The 22,500-nt window shown below is 38.8% G+C and overlaps 1 protein-coding gene across 1 annotated transcript in view; it reads right to left on the bottom strand.

The window, feature by feature from the left end:
• The window catches only part of LOC133540096 (thrombospondin type-1 domain-containing protein 7A-like), a 183,569-nt gene that overhangs the window by 57,633 nt on the left and 103,436 nt on the right, over positions 1-22,500 (bottom strand). Inside the window, exons 7-9 of the mRNA XM_061882592.1 lie at positions 11,899-12,054; positions 7,081-7,284; positions 2,518-2,712 (exon numbers count right to left, since the gene is read on the bottom strand). Coding sequence (XP_061738576.1) covers positions 2,518-2,712; positions 7,081-7,284; positions 11,899-12,054 — 555 coding nt within the window. The remainder of the gene's footprint in view (positions 1-2,517; positions 2,713-7,080; positions 7,285-11,898; positions 12,055-22,500) is intronic.

The raw sequence follows: 22,500 nt of genomic DNA, 5'->3' as shown, positions 1-22,500 counted from the left end.
TTCAAATTACCGGTATTGAAATCAGCCTCCTCCATTTTGAATATGATGACAGGGGAAGTGTCACTTGTGACGTCACGAGTTTGACCCGGCGGTAATACTAAGCATGCGCTAATTATTTTGCGGAGCGAGTTTGACCCGGCAGTAATTCAAGGCAGGTGCATACTATATGTCCGGTGGCAAGTCAATGAAATACGGTATATCTAATAAATATTCACTAATTCATTAATACTTAGTTTACAATTTTGTCAAATATGATATGACATTATCACAAAGATTATTACCAAGGCTTGGGTGAGGCTTATTACAAAAATACATACTAATCAAATACTGCAAAAGAAGGGACTCAAAATACCGACTAATATATTTGTATGAATTATAAATAAATTAACAATGAATAATATACGTTTATATGTTTCTTAAACTGCAAATGAACAATACAGCTACCACTTTGGTCATATTTTTTGCGTTTAAGAAATTTCTCTATGACTTCTCCAGTTTGTTTGATATTGCTATGACTGCCACCAGTGGTTGAAAAGTGTATTACAACTTAGTCCCAAAGCCATTCATACGGACCGCAACTGAGAAAAATATATTTTTGGCGGTCCAACAATGGCGAGGAAACACTGCTTTTAGAGGATTTCAATGATTTAGCTTAGTGTTGCCTTGAATAGTTCCCATAAAATATATATATCTTGTTCATAATAATATGCTAAATAAATATATTTTGACTACAGTGGTTCATATTATTTTGAATTATTTTGTTAAGATATAATAGGGGGAGTCCAGTCCATAGTGGATTAAACATAATAGTGTGAGAGTCCAGTCCATAGTGGATCTAACATAATAGTGTGAGAGTCCAGTCCATAGTGGATTAAACATAATAGTGTGAGAGTCCAGTCCATAGTGGATCTAACATAATAGTGTGAGAGTCCAGTCCATAGTGGATTAAACATAATAGTGTGAGAGTCCAGTCCATAGTGGATCTAACATAATAGTGTGAGAGTCCAGTCCATAGTGGATCTAACATAATAGTGAGAGAGTCCAGTCCATAGTGGATCTAACACAATAGTGTGAGAGTCCAGTCCATAGTGGATCTAACATAATAGGAAGAGTCCAGTCCATAGTGGATCTAACATAATAGTGTGAGAATCCAGTCCATAGTAGATCCAACATAATAATGTGAGAGTCCAGTCCATAGTGGATTAAACATAATAGTGTGAGAGTCCAGTCCATAGTGGATCTAACATAATAGTGTGAGAGTCCAGTCCATAGTGGATTAAACATAATAGTGTGAGAGTCCAGTCCATAGTGGATCTAACATAATAGTGTGAGAGTCCAGTCCATAGTGGATCTAACATAATAGTGTGGGAGTCCAGTCCATAGTGGATCTAACATAATAGTGTGATAGTCCAGTCCATAGTGGATCTAACATAATAGTGAGAGTCCAGTCCATAGTGCCTCTAACATAATAGTGTGAGAGGCCAGTCCATAGTGGGTCCAACATAATAGTGTGAGAGTCCAGTCCATAGGGGATCTAACATAATAGTGAGAGTCCAGTCCATAGTGGATCTAACATAATAGTGTGATAGTCCAGTCCATAGTGGATCTAACATAATAGTGTGAGAGGCCAGTCCATAGTGCCTCTAACATAATAGTGTGAGAGGCCAGTCCATAGTGGGTCCAACATAATAGTGTGAGAGTCCAGTCCATAGGGGATTTAACATAATAGTGAGAGTCCAGTCCATAGTAGATCTAGCATAATATTGTGAAAGTCCAGTCCATAGTGGATCTAATATAATAGTGAGAGTCCAGTCCATAGTGGATTTAACATAAGAGTTTAAGAGTCCAGTCCATAGTGGATCTAACATAATAGTGAGAGTCCAGTCCATAGTGGATGCAACATAATTCATTTTTTGTTTAATTAAATTATATTGTTCACTATTGATTTTATATATATATATATATATATATATATATATATATATATATATATATATATATATATATATATATATAAAATAAATAATAGTGCGTGAATGTGAGTTTGAATGTTGTCTGTCTATCTGTGTTGGTCCTGCGATGAGGTGGTAGAAAATGGATGGATGGATGAATGGATGGATGGATAAATACATAGAGCAATATTGCCCCCTTGTGGTTCTGTGCCGTCACAACTCCCTCCTCTAACCATAGCAGAAATATATTGAACGAGAAGGTGTGTCCAAACTTTTGGCCTGTACTTTATGTCACACTATGAAATATTTACGTGCCAAAGACGGCAGTAAAGCTAGAGCTAGTGAATTTGACACTGCAAATATAAATTAAAGTAAGAATACGTGTCAGTCTTGTGGAAGTTTGGTTCTTCTGGTTGTCTCTGCATCACAAACATGTTTATTTCCCTTGGAAATAATAACACCACAACAGTCAAGATACACATCTCCTTGTTTTATCCATTCCGAGAAGGTGAATTGCGTAGGAATAATTATGTTTGCATGTTGCTCTTGAAGTGCAGCTTCTTACCTTCCGCTGCGTGATACGCCAAGATGGAGCGAGCTCGGGTCTGCTTGCCCTCTGTGTTTTTCCCAGAGCAGGTGTGGGAGCAGAGGGACCAGGAAGTCCAAGGGCTGAGTGCACAGTCCTTCGGGCAAGGCACCTCACAGATGACTGGCATGGGAAGGATGGCATCCCGGCATAGTTGACGCTCCACATGCTGGCCTTGTGACAACAAAAATAGACATTGGGTCAACAATCCAGTATCGGCATCCGCTCAAAACTCTCCGGTCTACAGCCTTGCCTATGCTACTGGTAGAAGGGTCGTCTGCAGAGACCATTGAATATAAATTGAATTGTCTGGTGAATTGTCTGAGGTTTTTATCCACAAAAGGGCGGAGCGTCCTCTCCGGGTGGGGGATGTGGTCTTTCTCCAAGTGGAGGAGTCCAAGTACCTCTGGGCGTTCACATGTGAGGGAAGAGTGGATCGTGAGATGGACAGAGGGGATCAGTGAGCTGAGCCAGAAGGTGGTTTAGGGCCACCGGCCAGAAACTTGAGGGTTTTCGGTTCGATCCCAACTTCCGCCATCCTAGTCACTGCCCATGTGTCGTAGGGCAGAACACTTCACCCACATTGTTCCCAGTGCCGCTCACACTGGTGCTCTACCGGTTCTGACTACCCCTGTTTGGACGGGCTGTACCAAAAAACAAAATTTCCCCCTTTGAGACAAGTTTCTGGAAAAAAAAAAGGTGGATTTCAATGACTTGCCACAATTTCTGAAAAATAGTATTTTCTGAAACTTCTATACCTGTAAATAGAGTTTTAAAATTTCATGAATTCTCCAGGTTTCTAATAACCGTACAAACTCTGGTCGTTCACATCCTGTAGTTTGTCTCCTACACTGCTGGACTTACTGGTCCTTAATTTGATTGACGATCAGTCCAGTCTGGAATCGCCACATGAGATGATGTCAACACGGTTGGATTAACCTGTGTTTTATAGTGGATTATATGACGGAACAAGTGCAATTGGACGGGCTGTCCTCGGTTCTTCATCCCAGTCCATCACTGAAGGAGTTCAGCTGTGAAAATGTCATTGATGGACGAGCAGGAATGACTCGTTTCCAAAGACGCGGACAGAAAGCTCGGGGGAAAATGTGATCTATTCTCATCTGGACCAGACAACAGGAGATCAATATTGTGAGAGGACGGAGGGCTGGGGGACTTCAATTAATGGCTTCCTTGCGGCAGATAAAGCTTGTCCATCCAGTGACTGCAAGACGTCGTCCTTGAAATCACCGCTTTGTTTGACCAAGCAGAAACGGCCTGCTCAAATTTCACATCCACGGAAGTCTTTTTTGGAGAGTATTGGTCATGAATTGACTTTCTTCCTTTTACGTTTATTTCTCCTGTTGTACTATTGCAACATTCCACTGAGTTGATGCAAGGCATTGAATCAGACTCGAAGTAAGGATGACATGTTCAGATCTCCTTTTTTTAAGGACAGTCTGTCCAGGTTCTTTTGTTCCAATGTTTTGTCCCAATAAGAAGCATTGAAGATGAATAATTTATTCTACGAATAGAGCGAGTACAGATTGTCTTCATCAACGGCACATTAGTGGAAATGGTAAGCAGCACCAGTTTCCTGGGGGTGCAGATAACTTACAATATGACCTGGTTCCTAGAAACCGGAGCTCTTGTAAAAAAGAGCTCAGCAGCGCATGCACTTTTTGCGTCAGATGAAAAGAGCACAGCTTCCTCCCCTCGTTCTACAGAGGCACTATAGAGATCCTACTGACCAACTGCATCTCTGTTTGGACTGGAGCCTGCAGTGCCTCGGACTGGAAGTTTCTGCAGAGAATGGTGAGGACGGCAAAAAAGATCATCAGGACTCCTCTTCCTCCTATCCAGGAGATGGCAAAAAGCCGCTGCCTGACCAGGGCTCAGACAATCTTCAGAGACTCCTCACACCCCCACCAAGGACTGTTTTTACTGCTAGACTCTAGAAATAGGTTCCACAGCCTGTGTAGCAGAACCTCCAGGTTCTGGAACAGCTTCTTCCCTCAAGCCGAAAGACTCTTGAACGCATCATAATAATTACCTCAATTCCCCCAAAAATGGATTAAGTGGCTGGAATACAAAGACAATATAACATACATCCATAAACCTGGATGCATGTGCAAAAGTGCAATATATTTATCTGTACAGTAATCTATTTATTTACATCTGCACCCCCATGAGCTAATGTAACAAAATTATGTTCTTATCTGTACTGCAAAATTCAAATTTGAATGACAATAAAAGGAAGTCTCTAATCCCTCCCGGTTGTCCCTATGGTCACATACTTTTGTCCCCCTTCCTGGCGGAGTTGTTTGGCACTGAAAGTTAACCTAAGTGTGTGTTTAAGACACACACACGTACGTCCACTCATGCTTCGTCTCCTTCCTGACACCTCTCCTCACCATCGAAACGAAATAAGATACATTGGGTGTACATTGGCAAAGACAAAAACACAGGGTTGTGCTACCCTGGGTTTTGTCCTTGAACAGACCTTAGTGAATAGAGTGAAACCCCCGATGCAATCCACTATAATACTAATAACATATTTGTCCCTTTTTACTTAATTTAGATAAGTAATAACTTGTGATTAATCCACATTTTTGAAAATTAATGGTTTGACATCACTAATTCCTAACTAGACCAACTTGGGAATATTACATTATGCTCTTAGAATATTAAAAACAAAACAGGAAAAATTATCTCCAAGTACATTTTATTGTTTGTTTGAACGTGCAGTAATGGTTTGCTTTTTCTGTAAAAAGATGAAAATAATACATAATTTGAAGATGAAAATGATCAGCGATTATTTAAAGCTTACATCATACATATTTTAGCAGCACAGAACTATTTCTGCTGACATTGAGAATCTGAGTCTATCAGCAGTCAATATTGGGAACCTGAGCATGAAGATGATGGTATGAGGGGCCGTTGGGGACATTATTCAGAATTACCTCTTACATACACTACTGAAATGCTTTCACAAACAACTGAAATCTTTTTCTCTCACACACACACACACACACACACACACACACACACTAATGAAACACTCATATACACGCTACTGAAACACTCATATACACGCTACTGAAATGCTCTCACAAACAACGGAAATATTTTTTCTCACACATAACTGAAACACTCATACACACTACTGAAACGCTCTCACATAAACTGAAATCTTTTTCTAAAACACTACTGAAACACTCATACACACTACTGAAATGCTCTCACATAAACTGAAATCTTTTTCTCACACACACACACTACTGAAACACTCGTATACACGCGACTGAAACACTCTTACACACGCAACTGAAACATTTACACACGCTACTGAAACACTTACACACACTACTGAAACACTTACACACACTACTGAAACACTCATACACACTATTTAAAAGCTCTCAAATAAACTGAATTTTTTTCTATCACTCACACACACACACACTACTGAAACACTCTTATACACGCGAATGAAACACTCATACACGCGACTGAAACATACACGTGACTGAAACACTCTTATACACGCGAATGAAACTCTTATATACGCTACTGAAACACTCTTATACACACTACTGAAATGCTTTCACAAACTGAAATCTTTTTCTTATACACACTACTGAAATGCTTTCACATAAACAACTGAAATCTTTCTCTCACACACACCCCCCCACACACACACACACACACACTCTACTGAAACACTCATATACACACTACTGAAACACTTATACACACTACTGAAACACTTATACACACTACTGAAACACTCCCATACACACTGTTTATGTTAAAGCATTTCAGTAAACTGAAATCTTTTTCACACACACAAGTACACGCACACGCAAGCACAACTGAAACACTTATACACACTACTGAAACACTCACACACACACTACACGACTGAAACTCTCACACACACACACACACACGACTAAAACACTTATACACGCTACTGAAATGCTCTCTTATAAACAGCTGAAATCTTTTTCTCACACACACACTACTGAAACACTCACACACTACTGAAACACACACACACTACTGAAACACTTATCCACGCTACTGAAATGCTCTCACATAAAAAAAAGAAAGATTTTTCTATCACACACACTACTGAAACACTCCTATACACGCTACTGAAACACTCCTATACACACTACTGAAATACTCCTAAACACACTACTGAAACACCCTCACACACACTACTGAAACACCCTCACACACACTACTGAAACACTCCTATACACACTACTGAAATTGTGTGTATAAGAGTTTCAGTAGTGTGTGTGAGAGAAAAACATTTCAGTAGTGTGTGTAGGAGGTAATTCTGAATACTGTCCCTAACAGCCCTTCATAAGATGTCGCTCTCTCTGCTGATGTTGTTGGTTCATGTGTTCCACAAAAAAACATGCAGTCATCAACGTATGATATTTAATAAGTGCTCTTGCTCACATTGCACTGAGCACGCCCGATACCTGTTTTGTTTTTGTTCTTTGTCATTTGACAGAAAAAAGAACTCACCGTCACTGTTGACGCACTGAACTTGAGGATTCTGTGTTCCTGGCCCACAGTCCTTGTCGTTGTCAGGAACACACGAGTCCAGTCTGAGCAGCAACCAATCAAAACAACTTGGATCTTCACACGGGATGGCCTCCACCAGGTGAGGACAGTTACTTGTCACACCTGGCGGACCGCTCACGATCTTCCTCTTCCTCATCTTGAAACCTGCTCCGAGATAAACATCATCAAAAAGTAGTACTAGTTACTGTGTTTCACACCTGTACTATCTACACATGTGACTATCTTCATTTCAACCAAACATCCCGCATTAAATGTGCACAAATAGATTTCAAAATTGTAGTTTAAACAGTTGATGAATAAATCAAAAAAACATTCTTTAAGTACAAATATAACAATCCGAAATACACAAATAATAATAATAATAATAATAATCATAAGAAGTAGAAGCAAAGGAAGATCTTGGAGTGGCCAAGAAAACTTCTAAACTTTAAGCTTCTAGAAAACTTTTTTTTTTTTTTTGGAATGTGTAGTACTACATTTAAAATGTGTACTGCAATACTTAGTATGTACTACTAAATCTGAGTGTGCACTACTATATCTGGAGAGTGTACCATTACATTTCAATGTGCACAACTACATTTGGAGAGTGTACCATTACATTTAAATGTGCACAACTATAATTGGGGTGTGTACAAATACATTTGAGTGTGCACTACTATATTTGGAGAGTGTACTAATCATTTGAATGTGCACTACTATGTTTGGAGTGCATACTAATACCTTTGATTGTGCACTACTATATTTGGAGTGTATACTAATACATTTGAGTGTGCACTACTATATCTGGAGAGTATACTAATACATTTGAGTGTGCACTACTATATTTGGAGAGTGTACTAATACATTTGAGTGTGCACTACTATATTTGTAGTGCGTACGAATACATTTGAGTGTGCACTACTATATTTGGAGTGTGTACGAATACATTTGAGTGTGCACTATTATATTTGGAGGGAGTAATAATACATTTGATTGTGCACTACTATAGTTGGAGTGCATACTAGTAACTTTGCTTGTGCACTACTATATTTGGAGTGTGTACTAATGCATCTGATTGTGCACTACTACATTTGGAGAGAGTACTAATACATTTGAATGTGCACTACTATATTTGGAGAGTTTACTAATACATTTCATTGCACATTACTATATTTTAGAGAGCGTACTAATACATTTCATTGCCCACTACTATATTTGGAGTGCATACTAGTGCCATTGATTGTGCACTACTATATTTGGAGGGCATACTAATACTATTCAGTGTCCACTACTATATTTGGAGAGAGTAGTGATACATTTGAGTGCGCACTACTATATTTGGAGTGGGTACCAATACTTTTGAGTGCGCACTTCTATATTTGGAGTGTGTACTAATACATTTGATTATGCATTACTATATTTGGAGTGCATACTAATACCTTTGATTGTGCACTACTATATTTGGAGTGTGTACTAATACATTTGATTGTGCACTACTATATTTGGAGTGTGTACTAATACATTTGAGTGTGCACTACTATATTTGGAGAGTGTACTAATACATTTGAGTGTGCACTACTATATTTGGAGAGTGTACAAATACATTTGAGTGTGCACTACTATATTTGGAGTGCGTACGAATACATATGAATGTGCACTAATACATTTGGAGTGCAACATTAATACATTTGGAGTGCACACTAATACATTTGGAGTGCGTAAAAATACATTTGAGTGCGCACTAATACATTTGGAGTGCACACTCATACATTTGGAGGGTGTCACACACACACACACACACACACACGATTGTGTATTTGTACATTTGGAGTGTGTACAATAATATTTAGAGTGCGTACCGCTACAATTAAATTGTATTCAATTACATTTGAACTGTGTACTAGTATATCTGGAGAGTGTAAAAGTACTACCAGTACTACATTGGTCATTGCTAGCGAGTATTGAGGTGATCAGGAGTGTGTCATCTCCATCCCTTCCAAGGTCCCTGACGTACTAATCCATACTTCTGCTCACACAAGATAAGGCAGCAGAAGAAATGGAGGCCTCAGAATTGAACCTTTTTTTCTAATCATTTTTGTCTTTTTGGTCTCCTCTAAATCTTTTTTTTTTTATCCTCCTGCACTTTAGTGGAGGTGTGTGTGGACCCCTGATGGAGGCTTATCTCAGAGGGGGAGGACAAGGCTTGTAACACACACACACTGTCGACGTGTGTGTGTGTGTGTGTGTGTGTGCCGTCAGAGCAGCAGGCGTCACGTCGATGGAAGGCAGCATGAAAACAATCATGCTTTTGACACATTTTGGAGATTAAAAAGGAGCTTTGAAGAACATAAAATAAACATATGGAATAAAAACATGTTTTAGTGGTTCTTAAATAATAGATTTTAAAAGCACTTCCACTTCCTGACTTTTATTTTGAAGTCGTTTCCTCTCTTCTTGGTGCGGGACGGAACGAGGGTGACACTCTCAGCTGCTCAGAGAACCGGCATCCTCGTTGACTCTTGTCGTATTAAAAACAGACTAAGTGACGATAAAAAAATAGACGTCGTCACAGTAGTATCGACTCGATACGCTTTTGTACTTGGTATCATTACAGTGGATGTCAGGTTTTGTTTACAATTTGACGGCGGTGAGCTGTTGTATCCTCCTAGTGTAGTGGAGCATGTTTAGATGTTCCTCGTCTTTCAGTGATAATGCTACTTGTAAGAAACTTACTTTGTCGCCATGGAGACGAGGATTAGTGATTTAGAAGTAGCGAAAACACTGTGGATGGTAGCCCAGCTAGCCATGTCTTAAAGCACCTCTTCCTGAAGGTGTGTCAGTGTTATATGAGTGTGCACTACTATATTTGGAGTGTGCACTACTATAGTTGGAGTGTGCACTACTATATTTGGAGTGTGCACTACTATAGTTGGAGTGTGCACTACTACATTTGAGTGTGCACTACTACATTTGGAGAGTGTACTAATACATTTGAGTGTGCACTACTATATTTGGAGTGTGTACTAATACATTTGAGTGTGCACTACTATATTTGGAGTGTGTACTAATACATTTGAGTGTGCACTACTACATTTGGAGAGTGTACTAATATATTTGAGTGTGCACTACTATATATTTGGGGTGTGTACTAATACATTTGATTGTGCACTACTATATTTGGAGAGTGCACTACTACATTTGAGTGTGCACTACTACATTTGGAGAGTGTACTAATACATTTGAGTGTGCACTACTATATATTTGGGGTGTGTACTAATACATTTGATTGTGCACTACTATATTTGGAGAGTGTTCTAATACATTCTGGTGTGCTACATTTGGAGAGTGTACTAATACATTTGAGTGTGCACTACTATATATTTGGGGTGTGTACTAATACATTTGATTGTGCACTACTATATTTGGAGAGTGTTCTAATACATTCTGGTGTGCTCTAATATATTTGGAGAGTGTACTAATACATTTGAGTGTGCACTACTATATTTGGAGAGTGTTCTAATACATTTGAGTGTGCATTACTATATTTGGAGTGCGTACTAATACATTTGAGTGTGCACTACTATATTTGGAGAGCGTACTAATAGATTTGAGTGTGCACTACTTTATTTGGAGCGCGTACTAATACATTTGAGTGTGCACTACTATATTTGGAGAGTGTACCAATACATTTGAGTGTGCACTACTATATTTGGAGAGTGTTTTAATACATTTGAGTGTGCACTACTATATTTGGAGTTTGTACTAATACATTTGAGTGTGCACTACTATATTTGGAGTGCGTACTAAGATTTAGTAGTACGCACTCCAAATAGAGTAGTGCACACTCAAAATTATGAGTGTGCACTTCTACATTTGGAGTGTGTACTATTACATTTGAGTGTGCACTACTATATTTGGAGAGTGTTCTAATACATTTGAGTGTGCACTACTATATTTAGAGTGCATACTAATACTTTCGATTGTGCACTACTATATTTGGAGAGCGTACTAATACATTTGAGTGCGCACTACTATATTTGGAATGCGTACTACGAAATCCGAGTGTGCACTACTACATTTGGAGTGTGTACTACTACATTTGAGTGTGCACTAATACATTTGGAGTGCGCACTATTATATTTGGAGTGCGTACTACTAAATTTGAGTGTGCACTACTACATGTGGAGTGTGTACTAATACATTTGAATGTGCATTACTATATTTGGAGTGCGTACTAATACCTTTGGTTGTGCACTACTATATTTGGAGTGCATACTAATACCTTTGATTGTGCACTATTATATTTGGAGTGTGTACTAATACATTTGAGTGTGCAATACTATATCTGGAGAGTATACTAATACATTTGAGTGTGCACTACTATATATAGAGAGTGTTCTAATACATTTGAGTGTGCAGTACTATATTTGCAGAGCGTACTAATACATTTCGGTGTGCACTACTATATGTGGAGAGCGTACTAATACATTTGAGTGTGCACTACCATATTTGGAGCGTGCACTAATACATTTGAGTGTGCACTACTATGTATTTGGGGTGTGTACTAATACATTTGATTGTGCACTACTATATTTGGTATGGTTAAGAAACGCTGCTCTAAATCACAATATATAGAGAAACAGGAATAAGTGTAAACAATGTAAACAAAAGTAGTTTACACTGATGGCAACCATTGGGAATATATGTTTGGAAATATAGAACATCTTTTCACGGACACTAGTGGAATCTCCACGGAACATTTTCCCCCAGCATTCTTACCTTTCTTAGCGCTGGGGTCCTGGCAGTTTTCGTAGGTGCAGGGTCCCCAGGCGCTCCAGGACGAGAGGTCACACGGGACGGGACAGTTGATGTGGCAGAGCTGGCTGGCATTGGGGGGGGCCGCCAAACACAGACTGTTGTCCACGGGACGCCACACTGGGGGGGTGCACACACAAACATGCCCATGTCAGCTGGGTACACATGACGATCATCCCTTTCTGCGCACATGTACTCTTTACTTTGAGTATTTTAGCAGGCATGAGAGTGAAGTGAAGTGAATTATATTTATATAGCGCTTTTCTCTACTGACTCAAAGCGCTTTACATTGTGAAACCCAATAGATGATCCTGCCAGTAGCATATGCTTGTTTCAAAGATTAAGCCATGCAAGTGCAAGTGCAAACGAGTTTGAATGGTTTTGCAGAGTGCAACCTTATGAGAAAGACTGAAATGAGTCAGGGGTCTGGACGACTAGGGTTAGGGTTAGGGTTCAATATGACATAAATACGTAGCTCATTCATCCAAATGCATCACTATGTCTGTTTCAGTCACTATGTTATTTAGTCACTACAGTAATTGTGTTCATATCCACAGGAACCACATGGGTTAGCCTACTATATACAGTATTTACAACCTTACTAGTGTTCACTTCACAGCCAGAGATGTTTCATCTAGTTATTTACATTATTTACACATTACTTTGTTTCAGTAACTGTTATTTAGCCACTACAGTAATTGTGTTCACATCCACAAGAACCACATGGGTTAGCCTACTCTATACAGTATTTACAACCTTACTAGTGTTCACTTCACAGCCACAGATGTTTCATCTAATTATTTACGTTATCTACACATTACTTTGTTTCAGTCACTATGTTGCTTAGTCACTACAGTAACTGTGTTCACATCCACAGGAACCACATGGGTTAGCCTACTCTATACAGTATTTACAACCTTACTAGTGTTCGCTTCACAGCCACAGATGTTTCATCTAGTTATTTACATTATTTATACATTACATTGTTTCAGTCACTATGTTATTTAGTCACTACAGTAATTGTGTTCACATCCACAGGAACCACATGGGTTAGCCTATTCTATACAGTATTTACAACCTTACTGGTGTTCACTTCACAGTCAGATAATTTATCTAGTTATTGACATTACTACACATGACTTTTTCAGTCACTATGTTATTAAGTCACTGAAGTAATTACAACTTGTGTTCACATCCACAGGAACCACATGGGTTAGCCTACTCTATACAGTATTTACAACCTTACTAATGTTCACTAAACAGCCACAGAAGGTTCATCTAGTTATTGACATTTTCACATTACTATGTCTGTTCCAGTCACTCTGTTATTTAGTCACTAAAGTAATAGTGTTCACATCCACAGGAACCACATGGGTTAGTCTACTCTATACAGTATTTACAACCTTACTAGTGTTCACTTCACAGCCACAGATGTTTCATCTAGTTATTTACATTATTCACACATTACTTTGTTTCAGTCACTATGTTATTTAGACACTACAGTAATTGTGTTCACATCCACAGGAACCACATGGGTTAGCCTACTCTACACAGTATTTACAACCTTACTGGTGTTCACTTCACAGTCAGATAGTTTATGTAGTTATTGACATTACTACACATGACTTTTTCAGTCACCATGTTATTTAGTCACTGAAGTAATTACAACTTGTGTTCACATCCACAGGAACCACATGGGTTAGCCTACTCTATACAGTATTTACAACCTTACCAATGTTCACTAAACAGCCACAGAAGGTTCATCTAATTATTGACATTATTTACACATTACTATGTCTGTTTCAGTCACTATGTTATTTAGTCACTACATGAATAGTGTTCACATCCACAGGAACCACATGGGTTAGTCTACTCTATACAGTATTTACAACCTTACTAGTGTACTCTACACAGCCACATATGGTTCATATAGTTATTGACATTATTTACACATTACTTTGGCATTTTTGCTTTGACGACTCTGACATGAGCCTTCCAGGCAAATTTCTGAGCAGCTTGCATTTTCCCTTTTGTTTCTGCTTTAGTGGCACATCAAAAAGAGTACAAACTATGTTTATTTTATTAGCAAAATTCCCTTATTGGAATAGCCATTTGTGATTTACAGCATAAAATAAATATATTGCAGTCATGTTTAGGTTTCAAAATGATTCAAAGTTATATGTCAGCAGACTAATTAAGAGTCTTTGTTTGTTTACTTACTACTAAAAGACAAGTTGTCTAGTATGTTCACTAGTTTATTTAAGGACTAAATTACAATAATAAAACATAAACATGTTTAATGTACCCTAATTTTTTTTGTTCAAATAAAACCAATTATGTCATGTTTTTGTTGTGTGTATATATATATGTTTACATTCTTTCCCCCTGACCGAGCAGTCATGTGACTCATTGTGTTGTCCTCTTTGAGTCATGGTCACACGGGCACGAAGGAAGGCTGATGATTGATGCTCACCTTGAGCAGGTGAGACTGAGCCAGATGTGTTCTACTTGCAGCCGCCAAGTTACCTCAGAGACGTCGGCCCTTTAGTGGCGCTTTGCCAGGGTGACCAAGGTGGGCCAGTTGAGGCCCACAGCTATTTTTGTAACGGCACATTGTAAAAAATACTCCTACAAAAATATTTTAAAGTGTGATAAAAGATCAAACTTGGTGTTCCTGGGATTAGAGGCCTAACATTTTCTCCTCCAAACACATTGCTGGGTATTGCGGCCACAGCTCCATTTTTGTTTCATCTGACCACAGAACTTTCCTCCAGAAGGTCTTATCATTGTCCATGCGATGTCAGATGAAACAAAAATGGAGCTGTTTGGCCACAATACCCAGCAATATTTTTGGGGGAGAAAAGCAGAGGCCTCTAATCCCAGGAACACCAAACCTACTGTCAAGTATGGTGGTGGTAGTATTATGCTATGGGCCTGTTTTGCTGTCAATGGAACTGGTGTTTTACAGAGAGTAAATGGGACGAATTGGACAAGCAGAAATCATCAGCCCGGAGGTTGGGTCTTGGGCGCAGTTGGGTGTTCCAACAGGACGATGACCCCCAAACACAGGTCAAAAGTGGAAAAGGAATGGCTAAATCAGGCGAGAATTAAGGTTTTAATTTGGCCTTCCCAAAGTCCTGACTCAAACATGTGGACAATGCTGAAGAAACAAGTGAATGACACGAAAACCAACACATTTAGCTGAACTGCACCAATTTTGTGGTCAAAAATTCAAGCAGAAGCTTGCGGATAGCTACCAAAAGCGCCTTATTGTTATTTATTACTTCGGTACTCTTGTTCTGTATATTGTACAGTATTTTGTATTTATATAGTGTTTTGTATATTGTACAGGATTGCTTGTTATTTTTATTGGATAGTAGTCTGTTTATTTCAATTGTTAGTTTTTCCTTTATTACCTCGTGTTATTTATTTTACCCCATTTTTGTTCCCATAACCGCACCTTAAGTTGGAGTCTTTAATCTTGTTATATGCAAATATAATGACAATAAAGTCTATTATATTCTATTATTGCAGTGAAACTTGCTAAGGGAGATGTAAGCAAATATTAACATTGCTGTATGGATACTTTTGACCCAGCACATTTGCTCACATTTTCATAAATTCATGAAAGAAGCAAACTTCATGAATGTTTATTGTGACCAACAAGTATGTGCTCCAATCACTACATCGCAAAAAAATAAGACATGATGTTCTTTACAAGTGTATGTATACTTTTGACCAGCACTGTAAGTAGATAAGATCTCCTTCTTCCTGTCTACACTTCTGTTAGCTAAATATCATTTTGTTGCCGCCATCCTGTACAATATGCCCGTGATCCGGATCATCCCCAAAATGTCACCACTAAAACCTTATCCCGTGGGTGTCAAACTCAAGGCCTGGGGGCCAGATCGGGCCCAACACATCATTTTATTTGGCCCTCCAAAGCCTGGAAATAATATGCGTCATTAAAGGACTTGATACTTTCTTACTAAATGTACTAGTTTTTTTTCATTTTGACAGAAAAAAATACATCTACTCGATGCAATAATTATTTTTTAAAACATGCGATAGGTCAGGAAAACACACAGAGGCTATTTCATCCCTACAAGTCTGTTTGGCAGGTTTCCCTGCTCTTCAGGGGAGTGAAGAGCAGGGAAACTTGTCAGTTTTTGACTGTAAAAATCTACATTTTTTTAACATTGTACATAAAAAAAGAATCATCAACTGCATATGCAATTGTGTAATATCATGTAACATCTGAGGGCAAACATAACAAAAACAGAGGCTACTTCATCCCTAAAAGCCTGTTTTGCAGGTTTCCCTGATATAATTCACTTCCCAAATATCATGTGCAAATATTAACATTGCTGTATGTATACTTTCGACCTAGCACATTTGCTCACATTTTCAGTAGAGCCATAATAAATTCATAAAAGATGATCCGGATCAGCCCCAAAATGTCATCACTAAAACCTTATCCCGTGGGTGTCAAAATCAAGGGCTGGGGGCCAGATCGGGCCCACCACATCATTTTATTTGGCCCTCCAAAGCCTGGAAATAATATGAGTCATTAAAAGGACTTGATACTTTCTTACTAAATGTACTAGTTTTTTCCATTTTGACAGAAAAAAATACATCTACTCGATGCAATAATTATTTTTTTAAACATGCAATAGCCTCTGTGTGTTTTCCTGACCTATTTCATCCCTATAAGTCTGATTAGCAGATTTCCCTGCTCTTCAGGGGAGTGAAGAGCAGGGAAACTTGTCAGTTTTTGACTGTACAAATCTACATTTTTTTAACATTGTACATAAAAAAAAGAATCAACTGCATATGCAATTGTGTAATATCATGTAACATCTGAGGGCAAACATAACAAAAACAGAGGCTACTTCATCCCTACAAGCCTGTTTTGCAGGTTTCCCTGATATAATTCACTTCCCAAAAATCATGTGCAAATATTAACATTGCTGTATGTATACTTTTGACCTAGTACATTTGCTCAGATTTTCAGTAGAGCCATAATAAATTCATAAAAGAAGCAAACTCCATGAATGTTTTTTTGTGACTAACAATATGTGCTCCAACCACTCTACCACAAAAATAAAACACAAAGTGAGCGCCTCCTAAGAGAAAGCATTGAAGCTTGGGGAAGGGATGTAAAAACAGTTGTTTTTTTCGCAACTTACTGCGGGGTTTGTTCTCCCGGGATGCAAACGGACTACTCTGGACCAGGTGTGAAGGTAGGAACATATTTAATTATCCGACTCAAAAGCGAAAACAAAAAGGGCGCAGAAGGCGAAGGCAAAACTTAACGCAGGATACAAAAAACAAAACTTCGACAGAAACCATGGGCGTGAAATAAAACTGGTCAACTGTGGCATGGATAAACAAAACTTACTTGGCAAGGCATGAGACAAACAATACAGAGCGTAGATAATATGGCTTGAATATAGCAACGTGAACTAAACATGAAAGGGCAATGTCGCCAGACCAACTAACTGGCAGAAACAGGCTTAAATAGTCTTGATTAGAGCTAGGTGAGCGTCCGAACACCAGCGGCAGGTGAAAATCATAAGTCACCATGGAAGCCGAGTGTTGAGGAATGCTCATCAAACACTTATTTGGAACATCCCACAGGTGTGCAGGCTAATTGGGAACAGGTGGGTGCCATGATTGGGTATAAAAACAGCTTCCCAAAAAAATGGAACAACATATGCTGCCATCTAAGCGCCGTCTTTTTCATGGACGCCCCTGCTTATTTCAGCAAGACAATGCCAAGCCACATTCAGCACGTGTTACAACAACGTAGCTTCATTAAAAAAATAAAAAAATAAAAAATAAAAAAGAGTGCGGGTACTTTCCTGGCCCGCCTGCAGTCCAGACCTGTCTCCCATGGAAAATGTGTGGCGCATTATCCATCCATCCATCTTCTTCCGCTTATCCGAGGTCGGGTCGCGGGGGCAACAGCCTAAGCAGTGAAACCCAGACTTCCCTCTCCCCAGCCACTTCGTCTAGCTCTTCCCGGGGGATCCCGAGGCGTTCCCAGGCCAGCCGGGAGACATAGTCTTCCCAACTTGTCCTGGGTCTTCCCCGTGGCCTCCTACCGGTTGGACGTGCCCTAAACACCTCCCTAGGGAGGCGTTCGGGTGGCATCCTGACCAGATGCCCGAACCACCTCATCTGGCTCCTCTCCATGTGGAGGAGCAGCGGCTTTACTTTGAGTTCCTCCCGGATGGCAGAGCTTCTCACCCTATCTCTAAGGGAGAGACCCAAACTCATTTGGGCCGCTTGTACCCGTGATCTTATCCTTTCGGTCATGACCCAAAGCTCATGACCATAGGTGAGGATGAGAACGTAGATCGACCGGTAAATTTAGAGCTTTGCCTTCCGGCTCAGCTCCCTCTTCACCACAACGGATCGATACAACGTCCGCATTACTGAAGACGCCGCACCGAACCGCCTGTCAATCTCACCATCCACTCTTCCCCCACTCGTGAACAAGACTCCTAGGTACTTGAACTCCTCCACTTGGGGCAGGGTCTCCTCCCCAACCCGGAGATGGCATTCCACCCTTTTCCGGGCGAGAACCATGGACTTGGACTTGGAGGTGCTGATTCTCATTCCGGTCGCTTCACATTCGGCTGCGAACCGATCCAGTGATTCATAGTGTGGCGCATTATGAAGTGTAAAATATGACAGCGGAGACCCCGGACTGTTGAAGGACTGAAGCTCTACATAAAACAAGAATGGGAAAGAATTCCACTTTCAAAGCGTCAACAATTAGTTTCCTCAGTTCCCAAACGTTTAATGAGTAATGTTCAAAGAAAAGGTGATGTAACACAGTGGTGAACATGCCCTTTCCCAACTACTTTGGCACGTGTTGCTGCCATGAAATTAGAAGTTAATTATTATTTGCAAAAAAAAAAAAAAATGTATGAGTTTGAACACCAAATATCTTGTCGTAGTAGTGCATTCAACTGAATATGGGTTGAAAAGGATTTGCAAATCATTGTATTCTGTTTTTATTTACATCGAACACAATTTCCCAACTCATATGGTTTGTAAAACTGAGCTGGCTACAAAGTGAAGAAAAACTGAATGCTGGACGACAGCAAAAAATACGGGCTGTAGAAATGATTGGAAACAGCCATGACATCATGTTCTCTACATGTGTACGTACACTTTTGACCACCACTGTACCTACTTACTCTCCACCTATCACACTTTGCACGCTTCTTAAAACCACTCAGAGGCACTTTCCATCCTGGTGGTTTGATATGATTACTATATATATATATATATTTAATAGTTAATATGTTAGCTTCCTGTTACACGCTGGCAGCCGATACTGGAAGTGTGAGACTGGATGCCGTGAAGTGAAAGGCGACACTGAAGGATAAAAGCCTTCAGATTCATTTTTTTCCTGTAACAGACGGCAGTTTCGGCTCCTTGGGCCAGATGGAGCATAAACTTCTGGTGAGGATGGAAGAGCACAAAGCAGTTTAGAAGAAAGTTGTTTTTTTTTTCATCATCTTCCCTGCGTGCATATTAGCATATTCATATTAGCATATTCATATTAGCACATAGAGAGAGCGGCGCCGCAGATTCAATATGAGGAGGAAACTCACTTCTGGCCAGCATTATTGTGCATGATACATGAATTCATGTGTACATCTCGCAGAAACTTATTGATTCATTCGAAGTAGGTGTACTGTATCAATATAGGTCTTGTCTCAAAGTAGATGTACTGTATCAATATAGGTCTTGTCTCAAAGTAGATGTACTTAATCAATATAGGTCTTGTCTCAAAGTAGATGTACCGTATCAATATAGGTCTTGTCTCAAAGTAGATGTACCGTATCAATATAGGTATTGTCTCAAAGTAGGTGTACTGTACCAATATAGGTCTTGTCTCAAAGTAGATGTACTGTATCAATATAGGTCTTGTCTCAAAGTAGATGTACTGTACTAATATAGGTCTTGTCTCAAAGTAGATGTACTGTATCAATATAGGTCTTGTCTCAAAGTAGATGTACTGTATCAATATAGGTCTTGTCTCAAAGTAGATGTACTGTATCAATATAGGTCTTGTCTCAAAGTAGATGTACTGTACTAATATAGGTCTTGTCTCAAAGTAGATGTACTGTATCAATATAGGTCTTGTCTCAAAGTAGATGTACTGTATCAATATAGGTCTTGTGTCAAAGTAGATGTACTGTATCAATATAGGTCTTGTCTCAAAGTAGGTGTACTGTATCAATATAGGTCTTGTCTCAAAGTAGATGTACTGTATCAATATAGGTCTTGTCTCAAAGTAGATGTAATGTATCAATATAGGTCTTGTCTCAAAGTAGATGTACTGTATCAATGTAGGTCTTGTCTCAAAGTAGGTGTACTGTATCAATATAGGTATTGTCTCAAAGTAGATGTACTGTATCAATATAGGTATTGTCTCAAAGTAGATGTACCGTATCAATATAGGTCTTGTCTCAAGGTAGGTGTACCGTATCAATATAGGTATTGTCTCAAAGTAGATGTACCGTATCAATATAGGTCTTGTCTCAAGGTAGATGTACTGTATCAATATAGGTCTTGTCTCAAAGTAGATGTACTGTATCAATATAGGTCTTGTCTCAAAGTAGATGTACTGTATCAATGTAGGTCTTGTCTCAAAGTAGGTGTACTGTATCAATATAGGTATTGTCTCAAAGTAGATGTACTGTATCAATATAGGTATTGTCTCAAAGTAGATGTACTGTATCAATATAGGTCTTGTCTCAAAGTAGATGTACTGTATCAATATAGGTATTGTCTCAAAGTAGATGTACTGTATCAATATAGGTCTTGTCTCAAAGTAGATGTACTGTATCAATATAGGTCTTGTCTCAAAGTAGATGTACTGTATCAATATAGGTCTTGTCTCAAAGTAGATGTACTGTATCAATATAGGTCTTGTCTCAAAGTAGATGTACTGTATCAATATAGGTCTTGTCTCAAATTAGATGTACTGTATCAATACAGGTCTTGTGTCAAAGTAGATGCACTGTATCAATATAGGTCTTGTCTCAAAGTAGGTGTACTGGATCAATATAGGTCTTGTCTCAAAGTATATGTACTGTATCAATATAGGTCTTGTCTCAAAGTAGATGTACTGTATCAATATAGGTCTTGTCTCAAAGTAGATGTACTGTATCAATATAGGTATTGTCTCAAAGTAGATGTACTGTATCAATATAGGTCTTGTCTCAAAGTAGATGTACTGTATCAATATAGGTCTTGTCTCAAGGTAGGTGTACCGTATCAATATAGGTATTGTCTCAAAGTAGATGTACCGTATCAATATAGGTCTTGTCTCAAGGTAGATGTACTGTATCAATATAGGTCTTGTCTCAAAGTAGATGTACTGTATCAATATAGGTCTTGTCTCAAAGTAGATGTACTGTATCAATATAGGTCTTGTGTCAAAGTAGATGTACTGTATCAATATAGGTCTTGTCTCAAAGTAGGTGTACTGTATCAATATAGGTCTTGTCTCAAAGTAGATGTACTGTATCAAAATAGGTATTGTCTCAAGGTAGGTGTACTGTATCAATATAGGTCTTGTCTCAAAGTAGATGTACTGTATCAATATAGGTATTGTCTCAAAGTAGATGTACTGTATCAATGTAGGTCTTGTCTCAAAGTAGATGTACTGTATCAATATAGGTCTTGTCTCAAAGTAGATGTACCGTATCAATATAGGTCTTGTCTCAAAGTAGATGTACTGTATCAATATAGGTCTTGTCTCAAGGTAGGTGTACCGTATCAATATAGGTATTGTCTCAAAGTAGATGTACCGTATCAATATAGGTCTTGTCTCAAGGTAGATGTACTGTATCAATATAGGTCTTGTCTCAAAGTAGATGTACTGTACTAATATAGGTCTTGTCTCAAAGTAGATGTACTGTATCAATATAGGTCTTGTCTCAAAGTAGATGTACTGTATCAATATAGGTCTTGTGTCAAAGTAGATGTACTGTATCAATATAGGTCTTGTCTCAAAGTAGGTGTACTGGATCAATATAGGTCTTGTCTCAAAGTAGATGTACTGTACTAATATAGGTCTTGTCTCAAAGTAGATGTACTGTATCAATATAGGTCTTGTCTCAAAGTAGATGTACTGTATCAATATAGGTCTTGTGTCAAAGTAGATGTACTGTATCAATATAGGTCTTGTCTCAAAGTAGGTGTACTGTATCAATATAGGTCTTGTCTCAAAGTAGATGTACTGTATCAAAATAGGTATTGTCTCAAGGTAGGTGTACTGTATCAATATAGGTCTTGTCTCAAAGTAGATGTACTGTATCAATATAGGTATTGTCTCAAAGTAGATGTACTGTATCAATGTAGGTCTTGTCTCAAAGTAGATGTACTGTATCAATATAGGTCTTGTCTCAAAGTAGATGTACCGTATCAATATAGGTCTTGTCTCAAAGTAGATGTACCGTATCAATATAGGTCTTGTCTCAAAGTAGGTGTACTGTATCAATATAGGTCTTGTCTCAAAGTAGATGTACTGTATCA

This window comes from Nerophis ophidion, linkage group LG21 (genome assembly GCF_033978795.1).
Source record: "Nerophis ophidion isolate RoL-2023_Sa linkage group LG21, RoL_Noph_v1.0, whole genome shotgun sequence".
In the NCBI taxonomy this organism is placed as follows: domain Eukaryota; kingdom Metazoa; phylum Chordata; class Actinopteri; order Syngnathiformes; family Syngnathidae; genus Nerophis; species Nerophis ophidion.
Note: the sequence above shows the minus strand (reverse complement) of the source record. Positions and strands in the feature narration are given on the sequence as shown.